The 22,853-nt window shown below is 37.8% G+C and overlaps 1 protein-coding gene across 2 annotated transcripts in view; it reads left to right on the top strand.

Moving 5' to 3' along the window:
* The window catches only part of Trpa1 (transient receptor potential cation channel subfamily A member 1), a 51,840-nt gene extending 29,710 nt beyond the window's left edge, over positions 1 to 22,130 (top strand). Inside the window, exons 14-27 of one of the 2 annotated variants that reach the window (XM_031368799.1) lie at positions 1,216 to 1,382; positions 3,163 to 3,256; positions 4,106 to 4,165; positions 5,042 to 5,140; positions 6,048 to 6,118; positions 6,644 to 6,809; positions 9,374 to 9,463; positions 10,944 to 11,113; positions 13,096 to 13,225; positions 13,609 to 13,791; positions 15,139 to 15,207; positions 19,576 to 19,686; positions 20,364 to 20,461; positions 21,046 to 22,130. In XM_031368799.1, the coding sequence (XP_031224659.1) occupies positions 1,216 to 1,382; positions 3,163 to 3,256; positions 4,106 to 4,165; positions 5,042 to 5,140; positions 6,048 to 6,118; positions 6,644 to 6,809; positions 9,374 to 9,463; positions 10,944 to 11,113; positions 13,096 to 13,225; positions 13,609 to 13,791; positions 15,139 to 15,207; positions 19,576 to 19,686; positions 20,364 to 20,461; positions 21,046 to 21,268 (1,731 nt within the window). In that variant the 3' untranslated portion in view covers positions 21,269 to 22,130. The remainder of the gene's footprint in view (positions 1 to 1,215; positions 1,383 to 3,162; positions 3,257 to 4,105; positions 4,166 to 5,041; positions 5,141 to 6,047; positions 6,119 to 6,643; positions 6,810 to 9,373; positions 9,464 to 10,943; positions 11,114 to 13,095; positions 13,226 to 13,608; positions 13,792 to 15,138; positions 15,208 to 19,575; positions 19,687 to 20,363; positions 20,462 to 21,045) is intronic. The other variant, XM_031368800.1, reaches the window with a different exon arrangement.
* Positions 22,131 to 22,853: the final 723 nt, after the last annotated feature.

The raw sequence follows: 22,853 nt of genomic DNA, 5'->3' as shown, positions 1-22,853 counted from the left end.
TCAGACCCCTCTATGTGCAGTCCTTGGTTGGTGGTTGAGACCCTGGGAGCTCCGAGGGTACTAGCATTCTTATCTTCTAAGCTCCCATGCCACAAGAACTTCTGGTTAAGCTCTGTGTACTCAATTGCTTTCCAATCTAAAGTTCTATAAACCTTGACAATCCTCTAATAAAAGAATTCAAAACCATAAAAAGTCATGAAATCAGGTTCATCACAGTGACAACTCTTCTTCTCTAGTACTAATTTCTGTTCTAGTTTCATTCTGTTGCTGTGATAAAGCATTCTGACAGCACACAGAAAGGGTTTCTCAGGCTTAAAATTCCATGTCACAGCCAGTCAGTGACGGGAGTTAACGCAGAAGCTTAGAGCAGTTAGTTGTATCACACACATAGCCAAGAACAGAGAAGTAAATGGATCCTGGCTTTCTTGTTCCCATGTAGCTTCATGTCTTTTCTAGTTCATGAGCCCCTGCTGAAGGAATGGTGCTACTCACTCCTACCATGGGTTGAGCCCTTCTATAACAGTCAACAAGCAGGACAATTTCCTACAGACATGTCCACAGACAAACATGATCTAGACAGTTCACTAATTGAAATGTTCTTCTGGGTTGTGCAAACATGACAGTAAAACTACCATCCCTTCTTATTTGTTTAGAGAGCATTGAAATGTACATTTCCTTAAGAAATGATTGAGATAGGCCATTGTGACATTGTGATTTCTGTTTCTATTTTTAAAGACTTTTTTTTTTAATATGGGGAAATGACAAACCAGCATCCCTATAGCAGTCTCTGACTTTGTAATGTGCTTATAGAACTCTAAGTCTGGGATCCACAGTTCTAATAGGTGCTAGGTCCCCAGGGGCATGTCCTTCTGTGCTTTCTATAAGAGCCTCACTCCAAGAACTTCTCATTTGTCTTTGTGGAGTCATCTTGCCTTAAAAGCAACACAGAGCAACGCAAAGCAAAACAAGCCCTTGAAACACACACACACACACACACACACACACACACACACACACACACACATAGTCTCCCCCCTCGCTGTTTGGATGATAAACCCATTGTTTAACATGAGGTTTAGACTGATATACATTGCTATTAAGTAGTTAGCTTCATTAATCATTCCTTTAAGAAATGCAGCAATGAAACCAGACAACAAGATAGCCGAAGGATGTTTACTTCTCATCCCATATTGTATGTTTTGTTTTGGTTAAAAGAACACAGCGCTCCACTTCGCAGCACGGGAAGGCCATGCCAAGGCTGTTGCAATGCTTTTGAGCTACAATGCTGACATCCTCCTGAACAAGAAGCAAGCCTCCTTTCTGCATATCGCCTTGCACAATAAGCGCAAGGAAGTTGTTCTCACAACCATCAGGAGTAAAAGGTATGTATTCCTGTCTTCCTTGTGCCCCGTGTCTTCTGATAACATGGTGCACCCCTAGTCTGAGAGCAGGTGAGAAGAAAAGAACATGCTTCGGCTTTATATCTACATATACAAATGCTACAAATGTCAGTTATTGCTGACATGGTCGCATCGCTTTACCCTCAGTCATCATTTCTACAAACTTTAACATGACAGCCCAATACTACATGGTTAGCCTTTTGTGAGAATACTGGGTTCTAACCATGTGGAAGACTTGGCAACAAGGTTCCTGTCAAAGCAAACTCTGGCCTGCCTTCCTGGACTTGCCTGACATGTTCTTATCAGCACAAATTCCAAAACTCGATGCTGATGAAGATATACCTAGGGCTAGTATGCTAGTTCATCAGCTCATCGTGCTTGGCACTGAGTCTAACTATCTGAGTTGGTCCTTTGAACTTATATAATGGGAGAGGACTGACTCCCACAAGTTATCCTCTAATCTAACATGCACGCTGTTCTGCACCCTCCTCCATACAAACACATAAATAATAAAAAAGTTAATGAATAGATGAGAGCTACAAATAATAATAATATAGAAAGTATAACTATGGTTACTAATACCATTTAATGAAATGTACCTTAACAACATCTTTATGGATGTACATTTGTAAGCTATTCTCTATGGCATTTATTCTTGTTTTCCAAAAGATTTATTTATTTCAGTTTTTTTCTCTGCATGTGTGCATATGTACCACATGTGTGCTCACTGCATGAAGAGGTCAGAAGAGGCTGCTAGCCCTGGAAACTGGAGGTGTGGATGGTTGGGAGCCACCATGTGGGTGCTGAAAATTGAACCCAAGCTCTCTGGAAGAGTAGCAACTGCTCTTAACTACTGAGCCCCTCTAAAAAGTGTGGATGACATAAGGTTAGATAGCGGTTTTATCCACTCTTCAAACAAAACTTCTCATCAGCACCACAGAGAAATACTTAGACAACCCCTAAATTGGGGGACACAAAGTTGACTAATGTTCATATTCAAGTAGATCTAACCTACATTTGAAGAATATGGTGTCTTGAGAAATTCATTTCCTTTGAATTACCAGTGAACCAAAGTGCTTGGACATCGTTTCTGACAATAATGCAGATATTCCACAGAAATTCTACTCATAAATTGTATGGACTGGTGGTAGTGGTATCAGACTGACCCTGCAGATGTTATATTAGAAATCAATGAGCTCATCTTTGCTTCTTGTTATAGATTTAATTTCTCTTTGGAATCATGAGTACCTTCAAATTTTATCTCTTTAGCCGGTGTTAAAGAAGCAGACTCACTGGAGCGTTATGGCAGGATCAGCACTCCCTACTGTATTCAGCACATGCTATTTTTAAATTCAACTCAATAATTGCATATATATGTGTTAAATATAGATGCAGCATAAGCTGCTAACTCTTGTAGGTGAACATAACTTTTTCTGCCTAACACAGTCACCTCTGAATGTAGTTACCCCATCATAATTTCAGGTGAGAAAGAAATATAAGGCCTGCCTTCTTTAAAAGGCAGTTAAAGAAAGAGACAGAGCAGTGACTATAACAGCCGCTCTGGGCCTCACCCACATTCCTAATTGCCATTAGTAGATTAGTATCATATTGATGAATTGACCTTGGTTCACATGACATGAGAACATGATGCTTTAAGAATGAAATTAAAGCTTGTCTTCCACCAGAAGTATATAATCTTCAGTTTGACCAACAATGCAAAGCAGTGACCAATCATTGTGCTTCTCTTATATATTGTTTACAGATGGGATGAGTGTCTTCAAGTTTTTACTCATGATTCTCCAAGCAATCGATGTCCAATCATGGAAATGGTAGAATACCTCCCTGAGTGCATGAAAGTAAGCTCCCTAAAGCCAAAGTCTCCATGGGTGTGTGCTTGGCATGTAGTGTGGTAGGTGTACTCTCATAATAACAGTTTCTAGCTTTCTAGCTTCTAAATGAGGGAAATTGCCAGCAAATGTTCAATGAGGACCTGCTTTGATAAAAGAATTCTAACAATTATTACATGTAACACATATAATAACATTTGGTAAATATATTTTTCTCCTTCAAATCAAGTTTAGGGCAGACACACAATGGTATTTGATAGCTGAATGATTGCTCTTCACGTGTTTTTCTAACATGTATACTCAAGATGCCTTCCTTAAGGGCATAGGTGCTTGACTTTCTATATAAATAAAAAATCCTAGGCTGCCTTCTCAGAAAGCAAGAATAACCATGTTGAATACCAGTTGATTCTACGTGCAGCAGCCTATCCTGTGAGGCACACCCAATTTCTTCTTTTTGCACACTAAGCTCTAATGTTAAGTGGCAGTGGTCATATATTGCCATTCTTATGGTATTGGTTTCTTTTTACTAGGAAGATATTTTTATTATATCTGTCTAATAACAGTTTATGGCTTGGTGAGCAATGCAGAACCTGATTGTGAGTCTCCTGCACTCCAGATGAACATACAACCTAAATGGACAATATTATTGACTGGAAGAAAATTCATGGTACTAATTTACCATGGCCTCTCCTGGGGTAGTAGTTAGAAGAAAACTCCCAATTTCTTGTTCTTCCTAGAGAAGGGTCATGAAGCAAAAGAAAGCAGGGGGATGCTTGTGTATTACTTTTAATGAGGAAAAAATCCTTTCTCAAATACAGCCTGCTGCCCCAATATTCAGCTGCATTTTCTTTCTCAAAGGTTCTTTTAGATTTCTGCATGATACCTTCCACAGAAGATAAGTCCTGTCAAGATTACCATGTAAGCTTATTTATTATGATAACCTAAAGTTTTTTTTTAATAAAAGTTTCTTGAAAGTATAAAAATGGTGCTACTGTATTTCTACAATCTACAGTAGTTAGTGAGTACTGGCTTCATATTGCAGTATTGATTTATGAGAGTTTCCCCTAAACCTTCAGTTTCTTTTAACACCAATATTTAGTGTTATTTTTAGTATTTACATTTACTTAGGTATTTTATGTGAATGATGAATCTCTAAAATAATTCCTGTCCTGTGCGGGTGACATCCACTTGTCCAGTTCCTACTGACGTACATCCAGGATCTGAGAAGACAGCATGAGCATGACAAGCAAAGATATTTTTCTCAGGATTATGAAACTAGACCACTAGATTTTTATAGACATGGGCCTAAACCAAATTACTGTATTTTATTCATGGCTATGAATTATAAAGGAATTGAAAGAATGTCTTTCCAATATATTTATTTTTATAATTTGCATGTTCTAACTTAATTCCTTTTTCTTCATTTGAAATTACCCATAGTTATGCAAGTAAACTTTTAGCAGAAAATAAAACTTGCATATTTGATTTATCACAAAGAAGTGACAGGGGATTAGACAGATGAGTCAGTGCTTACAAGCATGCGGCTCTTTCAGAAGACACAAAGTGGATTCTCAGTATCCTCATGGTGGCTCACAATTGTCTGTAGCTCTAGGTCCAGTGGATCCAGTATAGTCTCCTGAAATTTGTGGGCTCCAAACACACATGTGGTATGCAGGCAAACATGCAGGCAAACATCCGTGCATCATAAATGAATAAATAAGTAAATAAATCTCAAGAGCAATTTTACAAAGAAGTCATTATTATACTAATATTTTAAATTTATGTCTTCCACAGATTGAGTATAATTTCAAGTATCTCCAATGCCCATTATCCATGACCAAAAAAGTAGCATCTACCCAGGATGTGATATATGAGCCTCTTACAATCCTCAATGTAAGTCTAGTGTGTATTAACAGATGTGTTTCCAATTGAGCTCTGAATTGCTTGGCTATAACATACTTGATGGAAATGGAAGAGTTCTGGGGAGACATTTTTATAGTTCAATTTCCATACTTGCCATATTTGTCCAAGCCTGTATTTTTTCTCTTTAGATTTTCTAGAATTCATCTTCTCTGGAGAATTGTCTTTCTAGGTTAACATATTCATCTGGTATGCAGAATCCTCCTAACTGGGGTCTCCATTGCTTACCAAGTTAGTTTGGTCTCTGCATTATGTTAACAGTGATTTTTGTGAATGAAAGAGGATGTGGGGAACTCTCTTGCCCCCCCCATTCTCATTAATTTCTCATTACATATTTCTGTGATAGTTAAAATGTAATTTTAAAATAGATGCTAATATTATTAATAATAACCTTGAAAGCTTATAATGTACACATTATTTTAACTGCTTGTATGTGTCCTACTGAAGAAATTCCTCTAGAAAGGTAAGGCTGAATTTCGTCAGTGGCAGAATGAAGGTACACTGTTGTCAATTGACCTATAAAGTCTATTTGTGCTATAACCCTGTGTAAGATCAACAAGATTATTCCATATTGTTGGGGCAGAGAGAGAAAAAGGGAAAGATAGACAGAAAAGGAATCATCGTTTTATAGATGCAACCACTTAATTTAGTCTGTCTCTTTCTATCTCCCTCTCCCTCTATCCCTCCCTCTCCTGTTTTTGAGTTCTTATTTTTTGTAAAAATAAAACTTCTCGTTTTATATTTAAAACTTCTCAAAATTTCTAAAATAAGCAAATCTTGTACTAATATCATAATAATGTTGTAAATTCAAAACCAAATACTAAGCCCATGGTCAGTTGTTTGACATCATTTTGTTTGATGGCGTTTTACTCCTTTTCAGGTCATGGTCCAGCATAACCGCATAGAACTTCTCAACCACCCCGTGTGCAGGGAGTACTTACTCATGAAATGGTGGGTGCTGGCCCTTCTCTTTTGATGTTACTGTAAACTCTACCAAAAGCCTTTCAGATAATTTTATTACAGTGGCATATTGTTATTTTAGATTTTATTATCATGTTTTAGAATTAAAGAAGAATAAGCATCAAAGGCAAATTTTGTCATTAAAAGTCATTGAGCTTCTTTTGGCACGAATAGATTTGAAATGTGTGATGGGTAGGAAGGGATTATTGTCTGTCCTGGGTCGTGAAGTTTAGTAAGGCGTGAAGGATGAACAGATTTGTAGTATGGATAGCCTCCACTTGTAGCCAGGGCACATGGACGGAAGACTGTCCATGAGATGCTGACACTTACATTATGACTTGCTCAGCAACTGAGATCCCATCTCTGAAAATGGAGAATTAAAGAACTTCAACTGTAATATGCAATGAATTATAGACTAGATGTCTGGAAATATATTGTTGCAATATTTTTCCATAGATATTTTTTAAATATTTTTATTTGAGATGGTTCAGTTGTGATGTTCTCATTTCTTTGTAGGTGTGCCTATGGATTCAGAGCCCATATGATGAACCTAGGATCTTATTGTCTTGGTCTCATACCCATGACCCTTCTTGTTGTCAAAATACAGCCTGGAATGGCCTTCAATTCTACTGGAATAATCAATGAAACAAGTAGTACTCATGAGGAAAGAATAGACACTATGGTATTTTAAAACTTCAGTCTTTTAAAATAATGGATTGTAAAAATTGTTTTTCCTCAGAAATAACAAGCTTATAATATCAAGACTTTGATTATTATGAATAGATCTTATATATGTACACATTTCTTCTAAAATCAGTCTTGGTATGAGAACAAATATTAACAAATGGTCAATAAGAGTTTGCAAAGAAATGACATCTAGCTTAAATACTAAATGTGAAATTTTATAGCTTTTCTGGAATTTCATCAGTTTGTCATTGTGAGCAAGGCAGGAAATGGAAAATAGGAAGAGGTATTTCACAGGTTCAGGCTTTTTTTATTAGATATTTTCTTTATTTACATTGCAAATTTTACCCCCTCTGAAAACCTCCCTATCCCATCCCTCCTCTCCCTGTTCATTAACCCACCCACTTGCTCTTCCCTGTCCTGGCATTCCCCTACACTGGGGCATCAAGCTTTCACAGGACCAAGGGCCTCTTCTCTCATTAATGTCCCACAAGGCCATCCTCTGCTACATATGCAGCTGGAGCCATGGGTCCCTCCATGTGTACTCTTTGGTTGGTGGTTTAGACCCTGGGAGTGTAAGGGGTACTAGTTGGTTCATATTGTTGTTCCTCCTATGGGGCTGCAATCCCTTTCAGCTTCTTGAGTTCTTTCTCTAGCTCCTCCATTGGGGACTTTGTGCTCAGTCCATTGGATGGCTATAAGCATCCACTTCTGTATTAGTCAGGCATTGGCAGAGCCTCTCAGGAGACAGCTATATCAGGCTCCTGTCAGCAAGCACTTGTTGGCATCCACAATAGTGTCTGGAGTTGATGATTGAATATGGGATGGATCCCTAGGTGGGAAAGTCACTGGATGGCCTTTCCTTCAGTTTCTGCCCCAAACTTTTTCCCTGTATGTCCTACCATAGGTATTTTGATCCCTCTTCTAAGAAGGACCAAAGTATCACACTGTGATTTTCCTTTTTCTTGAGCTTCACTTGGTCTGTGAATTGTATCTTGGTTATTTCACTTATCAGTGAGTGCATACCATGTGTATTCTTTTGTGATTGGGTTACCTTACTCAGGATGATTTTTTTCTATTTCCATCCATTTGCCTAAAAACTTCATAAATTTATTCCTTTTAATAGCTGAGTAGTACTCCATTGTGTAAATTACCACATCTTCTGTATCTATTCCTCTGTTGAGGGACATCTTGGTTCTTTCCAGCTTCTGGGTATTATAAATAAGGCTCCTATGAACATAGTAGAGCATGTGTCCTTATTACATGTTGGAGCATCTTCTGGGTATATGCCCAGGAGTGGTATTGCTGGGTCCTCAGGTAGTACTATGTCCAAATTTCTGAGAAACTACCACACTGATTTCCAAAGTGGTTGTACCAGCTTGCAGTCTCACCAGCAATGAAGGAGTGTTCCTGTTTTTCTGCATCTTCACCAGTATCTGCTGTCATCTGAGTTTTTTATCCTAGCCATTCTAACTGGTGTGAGGTGGAATCTCAGGGTTGTTTTGATTTGCATTTCCCTGATGACTAAGGATGTTGAACATTTCTTTAGGTGCTTTTCAGCCATCTGGTATTCCTCAGTTGAGAATTCTCTGTTTAGCTCTGTACCCCATTTTTAATATTTGGGTCTCTGGAGCCTAACTCCTTGAGTTCTTTGTATATATTGAATATTAGCCCTCTATCTAATGTAGGATTAATAAAGATCTTTTCCCACTTTGCTGGTTGCCATTTTATCCTATTGACAGTGTCCTTTGCCTTACAGAAGTTTGACAATTTTATGAGATCCCATTTGTCGATTCTTGATCTTAGAGCACAAGCCATTGTTGTTCTGTTCAGGAAATTTTCCCCTGTGCCCAAATTTAGGCTTTTAAAAAATGAAATAATGGAGAAATTTTGGAAATAGGTAGCAGTGATGGTGATGTAAAGATGTGAATGTGTTTAATGATAATAATAATATACTTTATAATGTAAAGTGTATTTAAGATGTAGAGTTTTTAAAATAGCAAATTGAGGGTGGGAGGCTATGAGATGGATCAGTGGGCAAAAAGCATGTGTTACTAAACCTGAAGCCATGAATTCAATACCTAGAACCCAAATAATAGAGAGACCCTACTTCTTCAAGGTGTCCTCCAAATTTCACTTTAATGCCATGATACGCATTCATGCACACATTCATGTGTACACACACACACACACACACACACACAAATACACATTACATACACAAGAAGTGCATTCAATGAAAACTATAGAGCTGTTTTATATGTTTACTTCATCACCTTTTCCAAAAATATTTGTAGGTGTGCTGATCTGTGTTCCTTTATAGCTCACTTTGCTCTGTGTGACTGTACAATGATTGAAGTGTTAAGAAATTAGTATGTCATGTCTACCAAAAGAGATGGATGCTGCCATGACAATAACTTTTACTTTATTACAACTGTAGACAATAGATAGAAATGAAGTGAGAACAAAACAAAATTTACTAGTAGGAAATTGTGATGCAAATAATTGTTGTCTGCATTTAAAACCCACATAACCCCTCTGTTTTATTTTAATTTTTCACAGAATTCATTTCCAATAAAAATATGTATGATTCTAGTTTTTTTATCAAGTATATTTGGATATTGCAAAGAAGTGGTCCAAATTTTCCAACAGGTATACAATTCTGTTTATATTTTAAGTTATAACTATTTTAATATAGAATATCAATTAATTAGCAAACAATTATTTGAAATGTTTTTCTCATACTAAATTCACACAGCTTGTCTAATATAGAAACTTCAAAATGTAAAAGACACATAATTTTTGGTAAGGTCTCTACATACTTGAAGCATGTGTGAAAGTGTTGCCCACTATTATACTACTCCTTCCAGAAAGTTTGGTCTGGTTGTCTGTCCACAGTGAACCTTATGAATGCCTTTTCTGTGTTTGCTCTTGCAATGTTTAAGATATTTTGCTTTTGTCAATTTTAATTTTAATACTATAAATTCAATTTCAATGTTGAAATATAAACATTTTCCAGAGCATATCCAGATCCCCTTTCAAGCGAGTCTGTCTTTGAATTGTTGCCATGAGATGAACGGCCTTTCTTTTTATTGAAGAAAAGCCAAATTGTTATAAAATTTGGAAATGTTGTTTGAGATGGAGGGAGTCTTACTATGGCTAAATCTGGTCTTGAAGTCATGACCTTCTTGCCATCACCTTTGGAATGCTGAGATTATCTGTATGTGCTACACACATGCCTTGGAAATTTTTCATGACATTTTCTTTTACTTTATTCTTATTTTTAAGATAATAAGTTAGATGCAGATTAAACATAAGAATTATATAAAGTATTCAAAAAATTTTTATTGGCAAATGAGAGAAACTCATTATTTCTGTGTTATAGTTTAGAATTTAAATTTATACTTTTTGTATATTTTTAATTTTTTAATAAATCACATCTCTGATAGCATTACATTTTAAAACCTTCATATTGTTATATAATGTAAGTGCATGTATATTTGAATTAGAGACTACTAATGGTGTTAATAAAAATTTGTATTCAGTAACTATTGTAGATTACAAATACTTTTGTATGTATGTATATTTATGTATATAATTTTTTATTCAGTAAATTGTCACAATCCTGAGAATTAAGTTACATTTTTTTTTAACCTTAAATGATTTAGGGCACATTGTCTCTTATTTTCTTCACTGAGCATTGCAAATGATAGTCTAAAAATTTAACACTGTAGAAATCTTCTGTTAAAGTTAATTGCTCTTCATCTGGTTTATATTTAAATGGTCTACAGGATGGAACATTTACTTTCTAGAACAATCTATGAAGCACAGCTATGTGCTCCCCAGTTAACTCTCAGCACAGGTCTCTAACATTTTTATCGAGGGACTTGCTCCTAATGCCTTACCAAAAATGCGTGTCCTTAGAGGCAGAAAGGGCTCAGACATTGTGAGAGCAGCACGCAGTTCTTTAGAAGTTCACTGATGAGGAAATGTGCCCTGTATGTGGAGAACCAGCTAATCAACCAACCAACAGAGCAAATTACTAAACAAATCAACAACAAAACCAGGTAGCACTTTTACAAACCATAGATGCCAGATTCTCCATATGGTCATTCTCCTTTCTTCTCTCCAGAAAAGGAATTACTTCCTGGATTACAATAATGCTCTGGAGTGGGTGATCTATACCACGAGTATCATCTTCGTGTTGCCCTTGTTCCTCAACGTCCCAGCATACATGCAGTGGCAATGTGGAGCAATAGCAATATTCTTCTACTGGATGAACTTCCTACTGTATCTTCAAAGGTAAGACCAGTTTGGATGATGTTTACATTCTTTAAGTCTTTTAATATCAAAGGAAGAACTATTATAGGTGAGGTAAATTTGCAATGAATTTGTAATGCATTTTTCACTGTTTCCAATCGTTTTAAATATATTTTAATGTCTTAATCCTGAAAGGTACAGGGCTCAGAATTCAGTGTGTAGACTGAAGCTTTAACTCCTCAATTAATTATTTGTGGTGTGTGTGAGTGTATGGAGGGCATAGTTCTGTAAATGCAACAGCATGTTGTGTACTCAGCAGCGTCATAAGCTCCTACCCATAGGCACCAGCTGCAGATCACCGCTCTCAGTATAACCATGACAGAGTTTCCAGCCGTGCTATGGTGACCTCTGTGCCAAATCTGCCCTCATCCACAAACCCAGACCAAATGTTGTTTCACCTGACACTCTTTAATAAGCATTTACTTTGGGTTAAAACACTCATATTAAGTGAGTAGAAGCAGGGCATTTTTAAAAAAAATAGTAAATAATTCAAGAGGGGGAAAATGGGCTGAATTCACATCCTAATAGTTGCTGATGTTGAGTTAAATGTCCTCTTTACATGTGTTTATAATAACAAGAAGTAAATGGCATAATTTGCCTTGCATCAAAGAAGAAACTTCAGCACTGAGTTGAGAAATAGGTTGGGCTGGAGGCTTGGGTCTCCAGGGAAATACTTACCCCACTTTAATCTGCATTACTGTTAATAGTACAATCTCACTGACTGAGGTGTCAACCTTTGGAGAGAGAGAGAATAGGTGTGTGAAGAGCAGTGAGCAGGAGAAATGCAGACTCATGCCAGGTACTAGCAATGACCTTTCTGTTTTTCTGTTCCCTTTGGGGACATTGCTATATTTTCTTTCAGATTTTCAAAAGTTTGTATTTTTTATTGACACATATATTTATAAAGTACAAGCCAATGTTTTGATTTGTGTGTATATTAGGTAGTAGATTTTTTTCTTTTTTTTTGGTTTTTCGAGACAGGGTTTCTCTGTATAGCCCTGGCTGTCCTGGAGCTCACTCTGTAGACCAGGCTGGCCTCGAACTCAGAAATCCACCTGCCTCTGCCTCCCAAGTGCTGGGATTAAAGGCGTGCGCCACCACACCCGGCTAATAGTAGATTATTTTTACATGCTGTGATTCCTTCTTTTAAGCATCTTTCTTTGACAAAAGAAAAGTACAAGTTAGAGGACAGAGGTTGCACTTGTCTATCCAAACATTTCACAGTGTATTATGCTACAGGTGGGTCACAAGGAAGAATGAGTATAAATTGTGCCCTGTCCTGTGGACTTTTGCAAATGTAAGCTCCTTTATTCAATCTCTACTTGATCCATCATGGAATTTCTGTCTCTAATCTCTTTATTAAACAACTGGTATCATTTTTTTAAAGTTGGGTTTGTGATGGTTTCTCTTTACCACTTAAAATAAATTTCAATTTCCATGGTCAATTGATAAAACAGTGAGAGATGATATTGGTAAGACAGAAACACTCTACTCAGGGCTACACAGACAGACCCTGTCTTAAAACAGAAGAAGAGGAAGAGGAAGAAGAAGAAGAAGAAGAAGAAGAAGAAGAAGAAGAAGAAGAAGAAGAAGAAGAAGAAGAAGAAGAAGAAGAAGAAGAAGAAGAAGGGGAAGAAGAGGAGGAGGAAGAAGAAGAGGTGAACAAGGAGGAGTAGCAAGAGGAGAGGGAAGAAGAGAAGGAAAAGGAAGGAGGAGAAGAAGAAGAGGAAGAGGGGGAAAGAAAAAAGAGGAAGAAGGGGATGAAGAAAAAGAGGAGGTAGAAGAAGAGGAAGATGACGATGAGGAGGAAGATAATCAGATTAGATAAAACCCGTGACTAAGCACAGGTTTGCATTTGTTTCTTCATTCCAGAGTGACTGGCTTCAGTGATCTCATCTTTTAACCCTCCTGTCTGACTTACTCCACACAGTGAGCAATTGTTTTAAAAATGTTTGCTTTTGCAGGTTTGAGAACTGTGGGATTTTCATTGTTATGTTGGAGGTGATTTTTAAAACATTGCTGAGATCGACCGGAGTGTTTATCTTCCTCCTACTGGCTTTTGGCCTCAGCTTTTACGTCCTCCTGAATTTCCAAGTGAGATATTTGCATCTCTAGTTTATTTTATTGCTAATAGTATTGAAAATACACATTTATACTTAAATCTTAATGGCCTAGTAAATTGATAACTGTATTTGAATAACTTTTTCTTATATATATTTTCAATGATTTTATAGCAGAAAAATTATAATTTTATTAGATTTTTCTCTGGTTTCCTCAGTCAAAAGTTTATATTTTAAGTATGAAGTTTTTCTTGTTTACTTTTGATGGTAGTAGTTTATTAATATTTCTCATGACTGCACCTCACTGCTGCATGTGTGAATTAAATTCTTAGCTTCATTTACATCATTTGATCATCAGAAAGTCTCTTTCATGATATGTGATTTTTATTTCCTGTTGTTGTTTCCTTCTTTTTTCAGGATGCTTTCAGCACTCCATTGCTTTCCTTAATCCAGACGTTCAGTATGATGCTAGGAGACATCAATTATCGGGATGCCTTCCTAGAACCATTGTTTAGAAATGAGTTGGCATATCCAGTCCTGACCTTTGGACAGCTTATTGCCTTCACAATGTTTGTCCCAATTGTTCTCATGAACTTACTGGTAAGTGAGTTGGCTCACTCCATTAATTACTTGAACATTTAGTAATGATAAAGATTCTTAACTCCTTTACTCTCTCTTTGCGATGTATTAGTCAGCTTTCCATTGCTGAAAGAAAGGACAGAAGGCAACAAACTTACAAAGATAAGGTTTAATAGCTCCTGGTTTCCTTGTCCAAGGCATGGCATCCAAGTCATGGAGAGTTTCCTAGTTACTGCCTCCCTGCCTTTGTCTCTTCTTCCCCTCACCTCTTCCTCTAACTGGCCTACATCTCAAGACCTTATCTTTATCCCAGCAGTAAATGGAGGAGAGTGCTATCTCATTTTCTCTGCCAAATTCTTACTATGATTTTAACCATGGAATAGCTTATTAGAAGCTGATCACTTTGAAAATGGACCTGTTAAATTAATTCTCATGTTTATTTAGAAAGAAGTGTTTAGAAGGCCAGAACCATCTGTATTGTTATCTTTAGTCACTGTCATCTTGATCTTAGCTTTCATCTTCCGCGAGACGATCATCTTGATCTTAGCTTTCATCTTCCACAAGACTGTTTGGCCTTTCCTTTCTGCCTCAGGAACTTATCTTCAGGCTTTTCCTTTTTCCTAGAACATCCTCCCACCATAGGCCAACTCTTTCTGATCTTTCAAAATTCATCTCACATGTTGCTTCTTCTGGGCAGATTTCTTTCACCAATAAATGGCTCCATCTGCATCACTTCAGCATGCAGCAGATGCTGCTCCTTCATCTTATGCTATGATTGCACTTTGACAGAGAGATCTTGCCACCATTTAAATGTTTAATTAGCAAGATACTAAATAGTAACTCTACCATAAGGACAGTATACTCATGAGTAGGATTCATACCTTTATGAAAAGGTATGTGGGAACTTGTTATCATTTTCGTGCCTACTATTCCTTGAGAATATACAGAAGACACTATGTACAACACTGAATCTTCTACCATCATTTTAGACTTGCAGGCCCTGATGTTTTTTCTTTCCTTTTTAAAACCTTTTCTTTTGTATATCACATCCTGACTGTGATTTGCCTTCCCTCTGCTTTCCCCAGTCTCTTCCCTTACCTTCCATCTCAACATCTCCTCCATCTCCCTCAGAAAAGAACACGATTCCCAGGGACTTCAAGCAAATGCACCATAGCAAGCTTCAGTTAGACCAGCTGGCCCCAGAAATGTAAAAAACAAAGTTGCATTGCACGTATACCATTTGGTCCATGCTGTGCAGTTGCTTATGTACCATTTAGTTTCTGGTACATAAGTGTTTAGTTATTGAAGCTTGAGTGGAAAGTAAGTGCATGATAGATATGCTATCATCGATCTTTTGTCATCCCACAGATTGGTCTGGCAGTTGGGGACATTGCTGAGGTCCAGAAGCATGCGTCATTGAAGAGGATTGCTATGCAGGTACACATTATAATTATTAAACACATGCCAAAATCAACAGTCCTGTAATTATATATATATAAGGTTAGCTGATTTTCTAAGATCATGATTACTTAATATGGATATTTCTCCACACTGAAGATTTCCAGCTGTGCATTCTTGTTATAATCAAAAGAGACCATGAAAACACACCCTGGAGTAATCTATTTAGAAAAATTGAGAAATTGTCTACTACATGTATCAGGTTAACTACCTGCTGACCAAAAGTAACACTGGTATAAGTGTGTGTGTGTGTGTGTGTGTGTGTGTGTGTGTGTGTGTGTGTATGTGTGTATAGCTATGTATAGATATGTGCAGGTATATGTATATGGGGTGTGTATAGGTTTGTATGTGTCTGTGTACTCAAGTAGGTGATTGTATATGCATATGTGTTAAGGTGTATGTGTGTGTGAATGTGGCTATCTGTATGTGTAGTAAGTACATCTATGTATACATCTTTGTATGTGTAGTGTGTATATAGGTGTGTGTATATATGTCTATGCAGGTGTGTGTGTTTATTTGTGTGTTTATGTTTATGTGTGTGCATGTATGTTTGTATGCGTGTATGTTTGTATGTATTTGTATATCTTTGTGTGTATGTATCTATCTATATCTCTGTCTCTGTCTGTCTCTCTGTCTCTGTCTCTGTGTCTCTGTGTCTGTCTCTGTCTCTGTCTCTGTCTCTCTCTCTCTCTCTCTCTCTCTCTCTCTCTCTTTGTGTGTGTGTGTGTATGTGTGTGTGTATGAGTAGGTTTGCTCTTCCAGGCTAACCTTGAACTCACATTGTTTTTCACTTTGGCCTTGAACTCATGATTCTCCTGCCCCAGTGCTAAGGACTCTAGTCACTCCATAGAGTCCTTATTTGCCAGTGGGTGGAGTGTTGGAATTCCAGACCTGTGCTACCATAACCCTACTGATATGAGGCATTTTGTCTTTTTCAGCCAAAATATTCAGTTCAGAAGCTCTCCTGATATTTTGGCGTCACCACAGGATCCTATACGTTTTCTACTGTAGCCTTAACTAGGCTTTTGAAGCTTTGTTCTCTTGTGTTCTTGTCTTAATTTGTTAAGCATTTTAATATAAAGCTCCCCAGAGTCAAAGGATTGTAGATGAGTCTTTGGCTACCATATCTTGAGATAGTTTTTTGTGCTCTAAATGGTATTGTCTCTATTTTTATACTTTGAATGGAACTGTGTGGTGCTTTAAGAACACTTAGTAGTCAGTTGGATACATGCAATTAGAAACTTAAGCAAACTCAAGGGAAAGAGAAACACATGCTGTGGTATAATTTTGTTTTTTCCCTTGTCACATTGTGCACATGCTGTGTATTAGAAAACTGTTCTGTGAATGAATATACACACAACAACAAATGAACTATGACAAACAAAAGGCAAGAGTGAAAAGAAAATTATATCGTAGCTGGCTAGAAGCACATATGATTAAGTACTCATGGTCAGGGTGTGATCCTGTCCATCACAGGCCTATCTTTGTCTTGGCTCCATACTGCCCTGTAAACTTGTCTTACTAGCTGTTTAAACCAAGTGGAATCTCTTCCTAGTGTACATGCTGCTCTCCTGGATGCCACCAAGGCTTCACCCTCTCCCTTTCCTCAGAATGGAAGTTCACTCTAATGTTTGAGCAGTCCAGTAGCCAAAGAGGACTTGGTAGAAGGAGTGTTTAACATATCTGCTCTCTTGCAAGGATGTTTGCACCGCCTAGAGGAATGGGGTGAATGGAAGTTGAAAGATGGTGGACTGTGGGCAGTGAGGGCCTGGAGATGTCACTCAATGGTAAAGGCTTTGGCAACTATTTCAAGATGAAGGGCCCCAGTAGGTATACAAAATACACATGCATGCATACAAACTCATGCACTCACATACATTCACACAGGTGATGAGGAATCAGTGAGACTGTTCTGAACAGGATGGATCTAGAAGAAGTATATGAAATTTCTAAGGTGCTGATGTATGACCCTTGGCCTGGAAGGGTTGCTAGTGCAAGCAGGTGGCATTGTTGCCCAGATGATGGAAGGATCTATTTGGAAAAAGCAAAGAGAAGAAACCTTAGTTTAACACTTAAAAAAATGGCAGGCAAATGAAATGCTTCAAGTTGTCATATTAGTGTGTAGAGAGTTGTTCTCAATCCGCACTGGAGCAGAGTAGCATTTAAGCTGATCTGCTACTTATCTTGGTTCCATGGAGAAAAACTAGAGGAAAGAAAGAAGACTAATGAGCTATCACTCTAAGATAGATGGAGTTCATATATCCAGGGAGATACAAAGAATGGTAAAAGACCGTTGGCAGACATATCTCTTTATAACTATCCAAAAGACATTTTTTAAAACAGCAGTGGAAATAAGAAAAAGTGATAATGTGAGCAAAAGTGATAAATATCTAGAGAAAGCTGCTAACCTATTTGCCAGTGGAGTTGGAAAACCCAACTCTATGTTGTGTTTACTCTGTTCCCTGTAACCAGATAGCATTCTAAGGACAGCTTGATGCTGCTCCTTCTTTTAGATGACAAACATCATTTACCAGCAAACCAGAAATCTATCCTTTTCTTCACTGAGCTATTTTTAAATCAATTCTCTACATCTATAACTAAGCAGGAGAAGAATGGAGCAAAAGTGTAGAATGTTGTCAACAATCACTCAGGTCTTTCTCAAATCACTTCAATCCCAAGGGTAGTGAGAGGGTGCTGGGTAGGTGCGCACAGATATGCTATGTTCAGGAGTTCCAGTGCCTTGGGGACAGGAGCACTGTGGGGGGCTTGTGCCAGTGTGATAGGTCCTCTGTAGATCCAGTTTTCTGCATAGTGCTAAGGACTCTAATCACTCGATAGATATTTGTATCTCTGTTTAAATTAGGAAAGGAGATCTGCAGAGCAACCCACTAGCGAACAAAGGAGAAGGTGCTGCTCTAGCCCAGCAGACTCGTGCATGCTCATGGGATGATCCATAGTCATCTGTGGCTCTCCCTTCCAGGCTCCCAAGACTACATTTGAAGGAGGAAATCTGGCAATTCCTTTGTAGACTATGAAGAGAGTTAAGATGCGGCCTTCACTAAATAATTTTCAGTTGACTTTAACTAACAATAAAATGTGACCTCTGGCAAGTATTGTAAGGAAAAGGGAACATTACCCAGAAGGCCCAAGGGAGAAGTGAACTCAGCACATTATCACAATAATCAAAACAAGTATATAACCAGAATTATAGTCAAAACGCAAGACAATACAGCATTTTTGAAAATGAAACTAATTTATCGTATGTAAATGGTGGCGCATACCATAAAAATAAATGGGCAGTGAGGTGGTGAGTGTGTCTCACTGGGGCCACACTTTGAGGCTGTGTACTCAGGGAGGTCTTTATATCTGACCTCCCTGAATCACTGAATTAGTCAAAGTCATAATTGAAATCATAGACATTGAAGAACAGTGTGGTCTTAGATTAGAAAGAGATTGCTGTCATGTGGTTATCACAACTAACCCATTCAAAGAGCCACCCAGAGCTAAAAGGGAGTAGAAGAAACATTTGGAGAATACAGGCAAAATGAAGCTTGGAGGGCTCAGTGGAAGACAATGTGAGCTCTTGGCTGAGCATATATAAGGTCCTGAGTTGGATACCCAATACTGCCCTAAAATAATAAACAATATGACAATTAAACTCAACACAAGCTCAAAACAGAAACATTAAAGAAATGAAATACAGTATCTACAAATAGAAGTTAAAGTCAATATATATCAACAAACCCAAGGGAGGAGCATGCTAGTTTCATTTTTTTGTTTGTTTTCCTTTTTTTAATTAGATATTTTCTTTATTTATATTTCAAATGATATCTCCTTTCCCTATTTCCCTTCCAGAAAAAAACAAAAACAAAAACAGTGTTTGTTTTCCTTTTGATTTGTGCATTTAATTGCACTTGCATATTCACTTTGTATTCTTCCCAGCTAAGCAATCCTGGCTCACCTGTCCTGGGTATATCATGCCATGCAGACTTCCCAGCAGCACTAGACTCTTGGGATTGTAACACCTTAAGAGAGTACAGGCTATCTCATTCTTCTTTGTATCTCCAATGTGGACTCCCAGCCCTGAACACTAAACTCCAGCTTGCTTACATTAAATTCTTCAACCATTTGTCTCATATCACTTGGGGGGTACTTTCTGGTATCATGAGTAATGGCTTAGGTGAGGAAGGGGCAGCTCGGTCACTGAGCTAAGGAAGGTGGCAGTAGAAGACAACCTAGTCAGCTCACTCACTGTGTATTAATTGGGACACAGAATCCATTGTTCTAGATGTGATTGTTTTAGATGCTAATTAATGGTTCTACCAATAAATCCAACATGCATTTTAGGTGGAACTTCATACCAACTTAGAAAAAAAGCTGCCACTCTGGTACTTACGCAAAGTGGATCAGAGGTCCACCATCGTGTATCCGAATAGACCCAGGCACGGCAGGATGCTAGTAAGTAGTACTCTTAAGGAAAAACACACTAAATAATGGTGCATGACATCCATTCATTGTGCTGTTCTCAGCAGTCCCCCAAGAATCCCTTGAAGGTATTGGGCTTGTGGGAAAGAAGTGGTTGTAATTTTGTAAGTGCACAACACACTATATGAAAGTATTAGGATGCTGGGAAGGAGACAGCTGTTCATACACAGCAGCAGCACATGAGATGTGAACATCTGTGCCTAGCAAGCCCAGGCAGGTAAACGGGGCTACTTTACCATTTTAGTAGCTGTCTTTCAGGGTAGGTGTTTTTTCTCATTTGCTTTTTCTGATCACTTGCCACATACACTTACATGTAGGTTTATGTTCAGATGTGTGCATCTAAGTGAAAATATAGAATGTAAAATAAAGAACACTTACTGGAGAATGGGCATCTTTCATGAGGATTTGTAAACGGTACAATAAAATCCTTTTCAATAGCCCTCTGCCACATTTATACCTTCGGAATCATTTGCATTTTTAAAATTGTTCATTTATCAATGACTGTACTGTAGCTTTTGGCCTGATGGTTCCCAGGCAGAAAGAAAAAAATGTCCTATTGAGCCTGACTTGGGGGCTGAACCTTAATGCATGCACATGAAATAGTTCCTGAATTTAATTCACCCTTACTAACTACTGTGTTTTACCCACAGCGGTTTTTTCATTACTTTCTTAGTATGCAAGAAACACGACAAGAAGTACCAAACATTGACACATGCTTGGAAATGGAAATATTGAAACAGAAATACCGGTATGCATTTTTCACCTGTCTTCATGTGAGAAATAGGGTACAGGCACATTATGACAGTGGTCTTTATTTTGTATATGAACTTAAGGTTTCTTGAGATGCACATGCACTCAAAACCAAGAAATGTTGTTTCAGATTCACTTTACTGTGGTTGGTTCATTCACCAACCAGTTTGCCCTCCCAGGAGTAAGTGTATAAGAACCAAGTGCCAATTTCCTTACTCCTGGGTTTGTTGTCATAAACTGTATTCTTCATGAGCCATCCAGGTTCATGTAACAAAACCCTAAAAGACTTGAAGAATTCTTGGAATTTAGATTGCCAATCAACTATTTAGTAACTATGTCCATGGGAAAACTGCTTATCCATTCTTTGCATGTTTCATATCAGTAATTATAAACAAGAACTAGCCACAAACTAGTACTCTAACTTAGGGAGAATCACCTTAACTTCCAGAAGCTGGTGGCTACTATGAGGCTAAAGCTGAGCACAGTTACCTGGTGCAGAACATTTCTAGTCCCTAATCCTTTAAGTCAGAGGGGCTTAAAAATAATTGAAAGTAAGTTCATGATGCATTCATGTTCTTACAGGCTGAAGGACCTCACTTCTCTCTTGGAAAAGCAGCATGAGCTCATCAAACTCATCATCCAGAAGATGGAAATCATCTCGGAGACAGAAGATGAAGATAACCATTGCTCTTTCCAAGACAGGTTCAAGAAGGAGAGGCTAGAACAAATGCATAGCAAGTGGAATTTTGTCTTAAATGCAGTTAAGACTAAAACACATTGTTCTATTAGCCACCCAGACCTTTAGTGGGGTGTCTTATGGGAGTGGAAGACTTCTTTACTTACTTCAATGAATTTCAGTTTGGAAAAGAGCAAAGAAACAGAAATTTGACTAATGTCACTGCATGGGAGATCTAGTTCCTGCAACCTCTTCCATACATATTCTCATATTTTCTGTCAATCACTATGTATTGAGAAGATCCTTTCTGACATGCTTAATTCAAACTTTAATGAAGGGTAATCTCTTTTGAGTGAATAAAAAACAGGGTTGTTGTAATGCACATTATGAAGGACAAGAATTAATGTAACTATTAAGGCAGAACACAACTACATAATATAAGATGCATATAATCCCAAGTATTATATTTAATCTCTTACCATGTAAAACCTTTCTGTGTTAGGACCTGGGTGAGACACTATAATCTCTGTTCCTACTATGATTAAATCATAGTCTCATCCTCCTTATTCCATCACACATGACATCATTTTGAGCCATATGACAGAAATCCTAGTTAGTAGATTGTGATTAGTATGAATGTTACAACAGAAATGTGTTCCCTTCGTATCCATCAGTTGTGGTGGTTTAAATGAGAAACATTGCCCACAGGCTCATGCATTTAAACCCTTGGTCCCAGGCAATGCTGCTGCTGAGGGACGCCACACAGCCTTGCTTGCTCTCTCCTTTCTGGGTATGGAGACAAATGTGATCAGCCAGACTACTGCTTGTGCTGCCATGCCCTTTTCTTCATTATGAACCCTTTCTGAAACTGTAAGCAAAAATTCACTGTTCCTCCCTCAAATTTCTTTTGGTCATGGTATTATATCATAGCAACAGAAAGTAATCTATGTACCAGTGGTCTTAATAAAGGGTAAAGCCTGTACAGTTATTCCTCAGGGACAGCGGTATGCATTTTATCATATTGAGCCTTTTGGAATTGGGAAATGTGCCTTCAAAATTAGATCGCTACTTTTACTCTCTTCTTGTATAATACAAAGTGCGAATGTATCAGATAGCCTGGCTCTGAGCTTCATAAAGTGATTCTCATGCTTAATCCCTCACAACTCCAGACCATATCTATCCTATGAACATGACTTTGACTATGCATGTCCTAATGTTATGTAGGTAGTGTTGTTTTGAGTGTTTTATGTCTCTTTTTCTATTAGCTATTCTTTTCCCAATGGACAATATGCTTATTTTAAAAGATAAATCACATTGTGTGCCCATCTACTGCAGGACCTCTGACAGTCCATCTTATTTCGTAGACCATCTTATTTCTTATTTCTAAGAGATGTATATCTTAAAAGTTTCTACCTTCTCACTGCCACAAACATTCAGTACAAATTCAACACTCAGTGTTGCATAGCAACTTGTCATATTATAAGCCCAGACATGTCTACATTCACGGTCCAACAGAACACATGCAATGGAGGCAGTGTTCTATGTGACTTCATCTTTGGTGTGAAGTTCTCTGCTTTCCCTTAAAATCCAAAAGCCAGAATTTCCCAGGCCAGGAACAATAAGCAAGCATGGATTGATTGTAACATGAAGTCCTTCACTGTCCTCAAATCTCTCCAGAGTACAAATATTCAGGGCTACTGAGCACCATGTGAAA

The sequence above is a fragment of the Mastomys coucha genome, unplaced genomic scaffold (assembly GCF_008632895.1).
Source record: "Mastomys coucha isolate ucsf_1 unplaced genomic scaffold, UCSF_Mcou_1 pScaffold14, whole genome shotgun sequence".
Lineage (NCBI taxonomy): Eukaryota > Metazoa > Chordata > Mammalia > Rodentia > Muridae > Mastomys > Mastomys coucha.
Note: the sequence above shows the minus strand (reverse complement) of the source record. Positions and strands in the feature narration are given on the sequence as shown.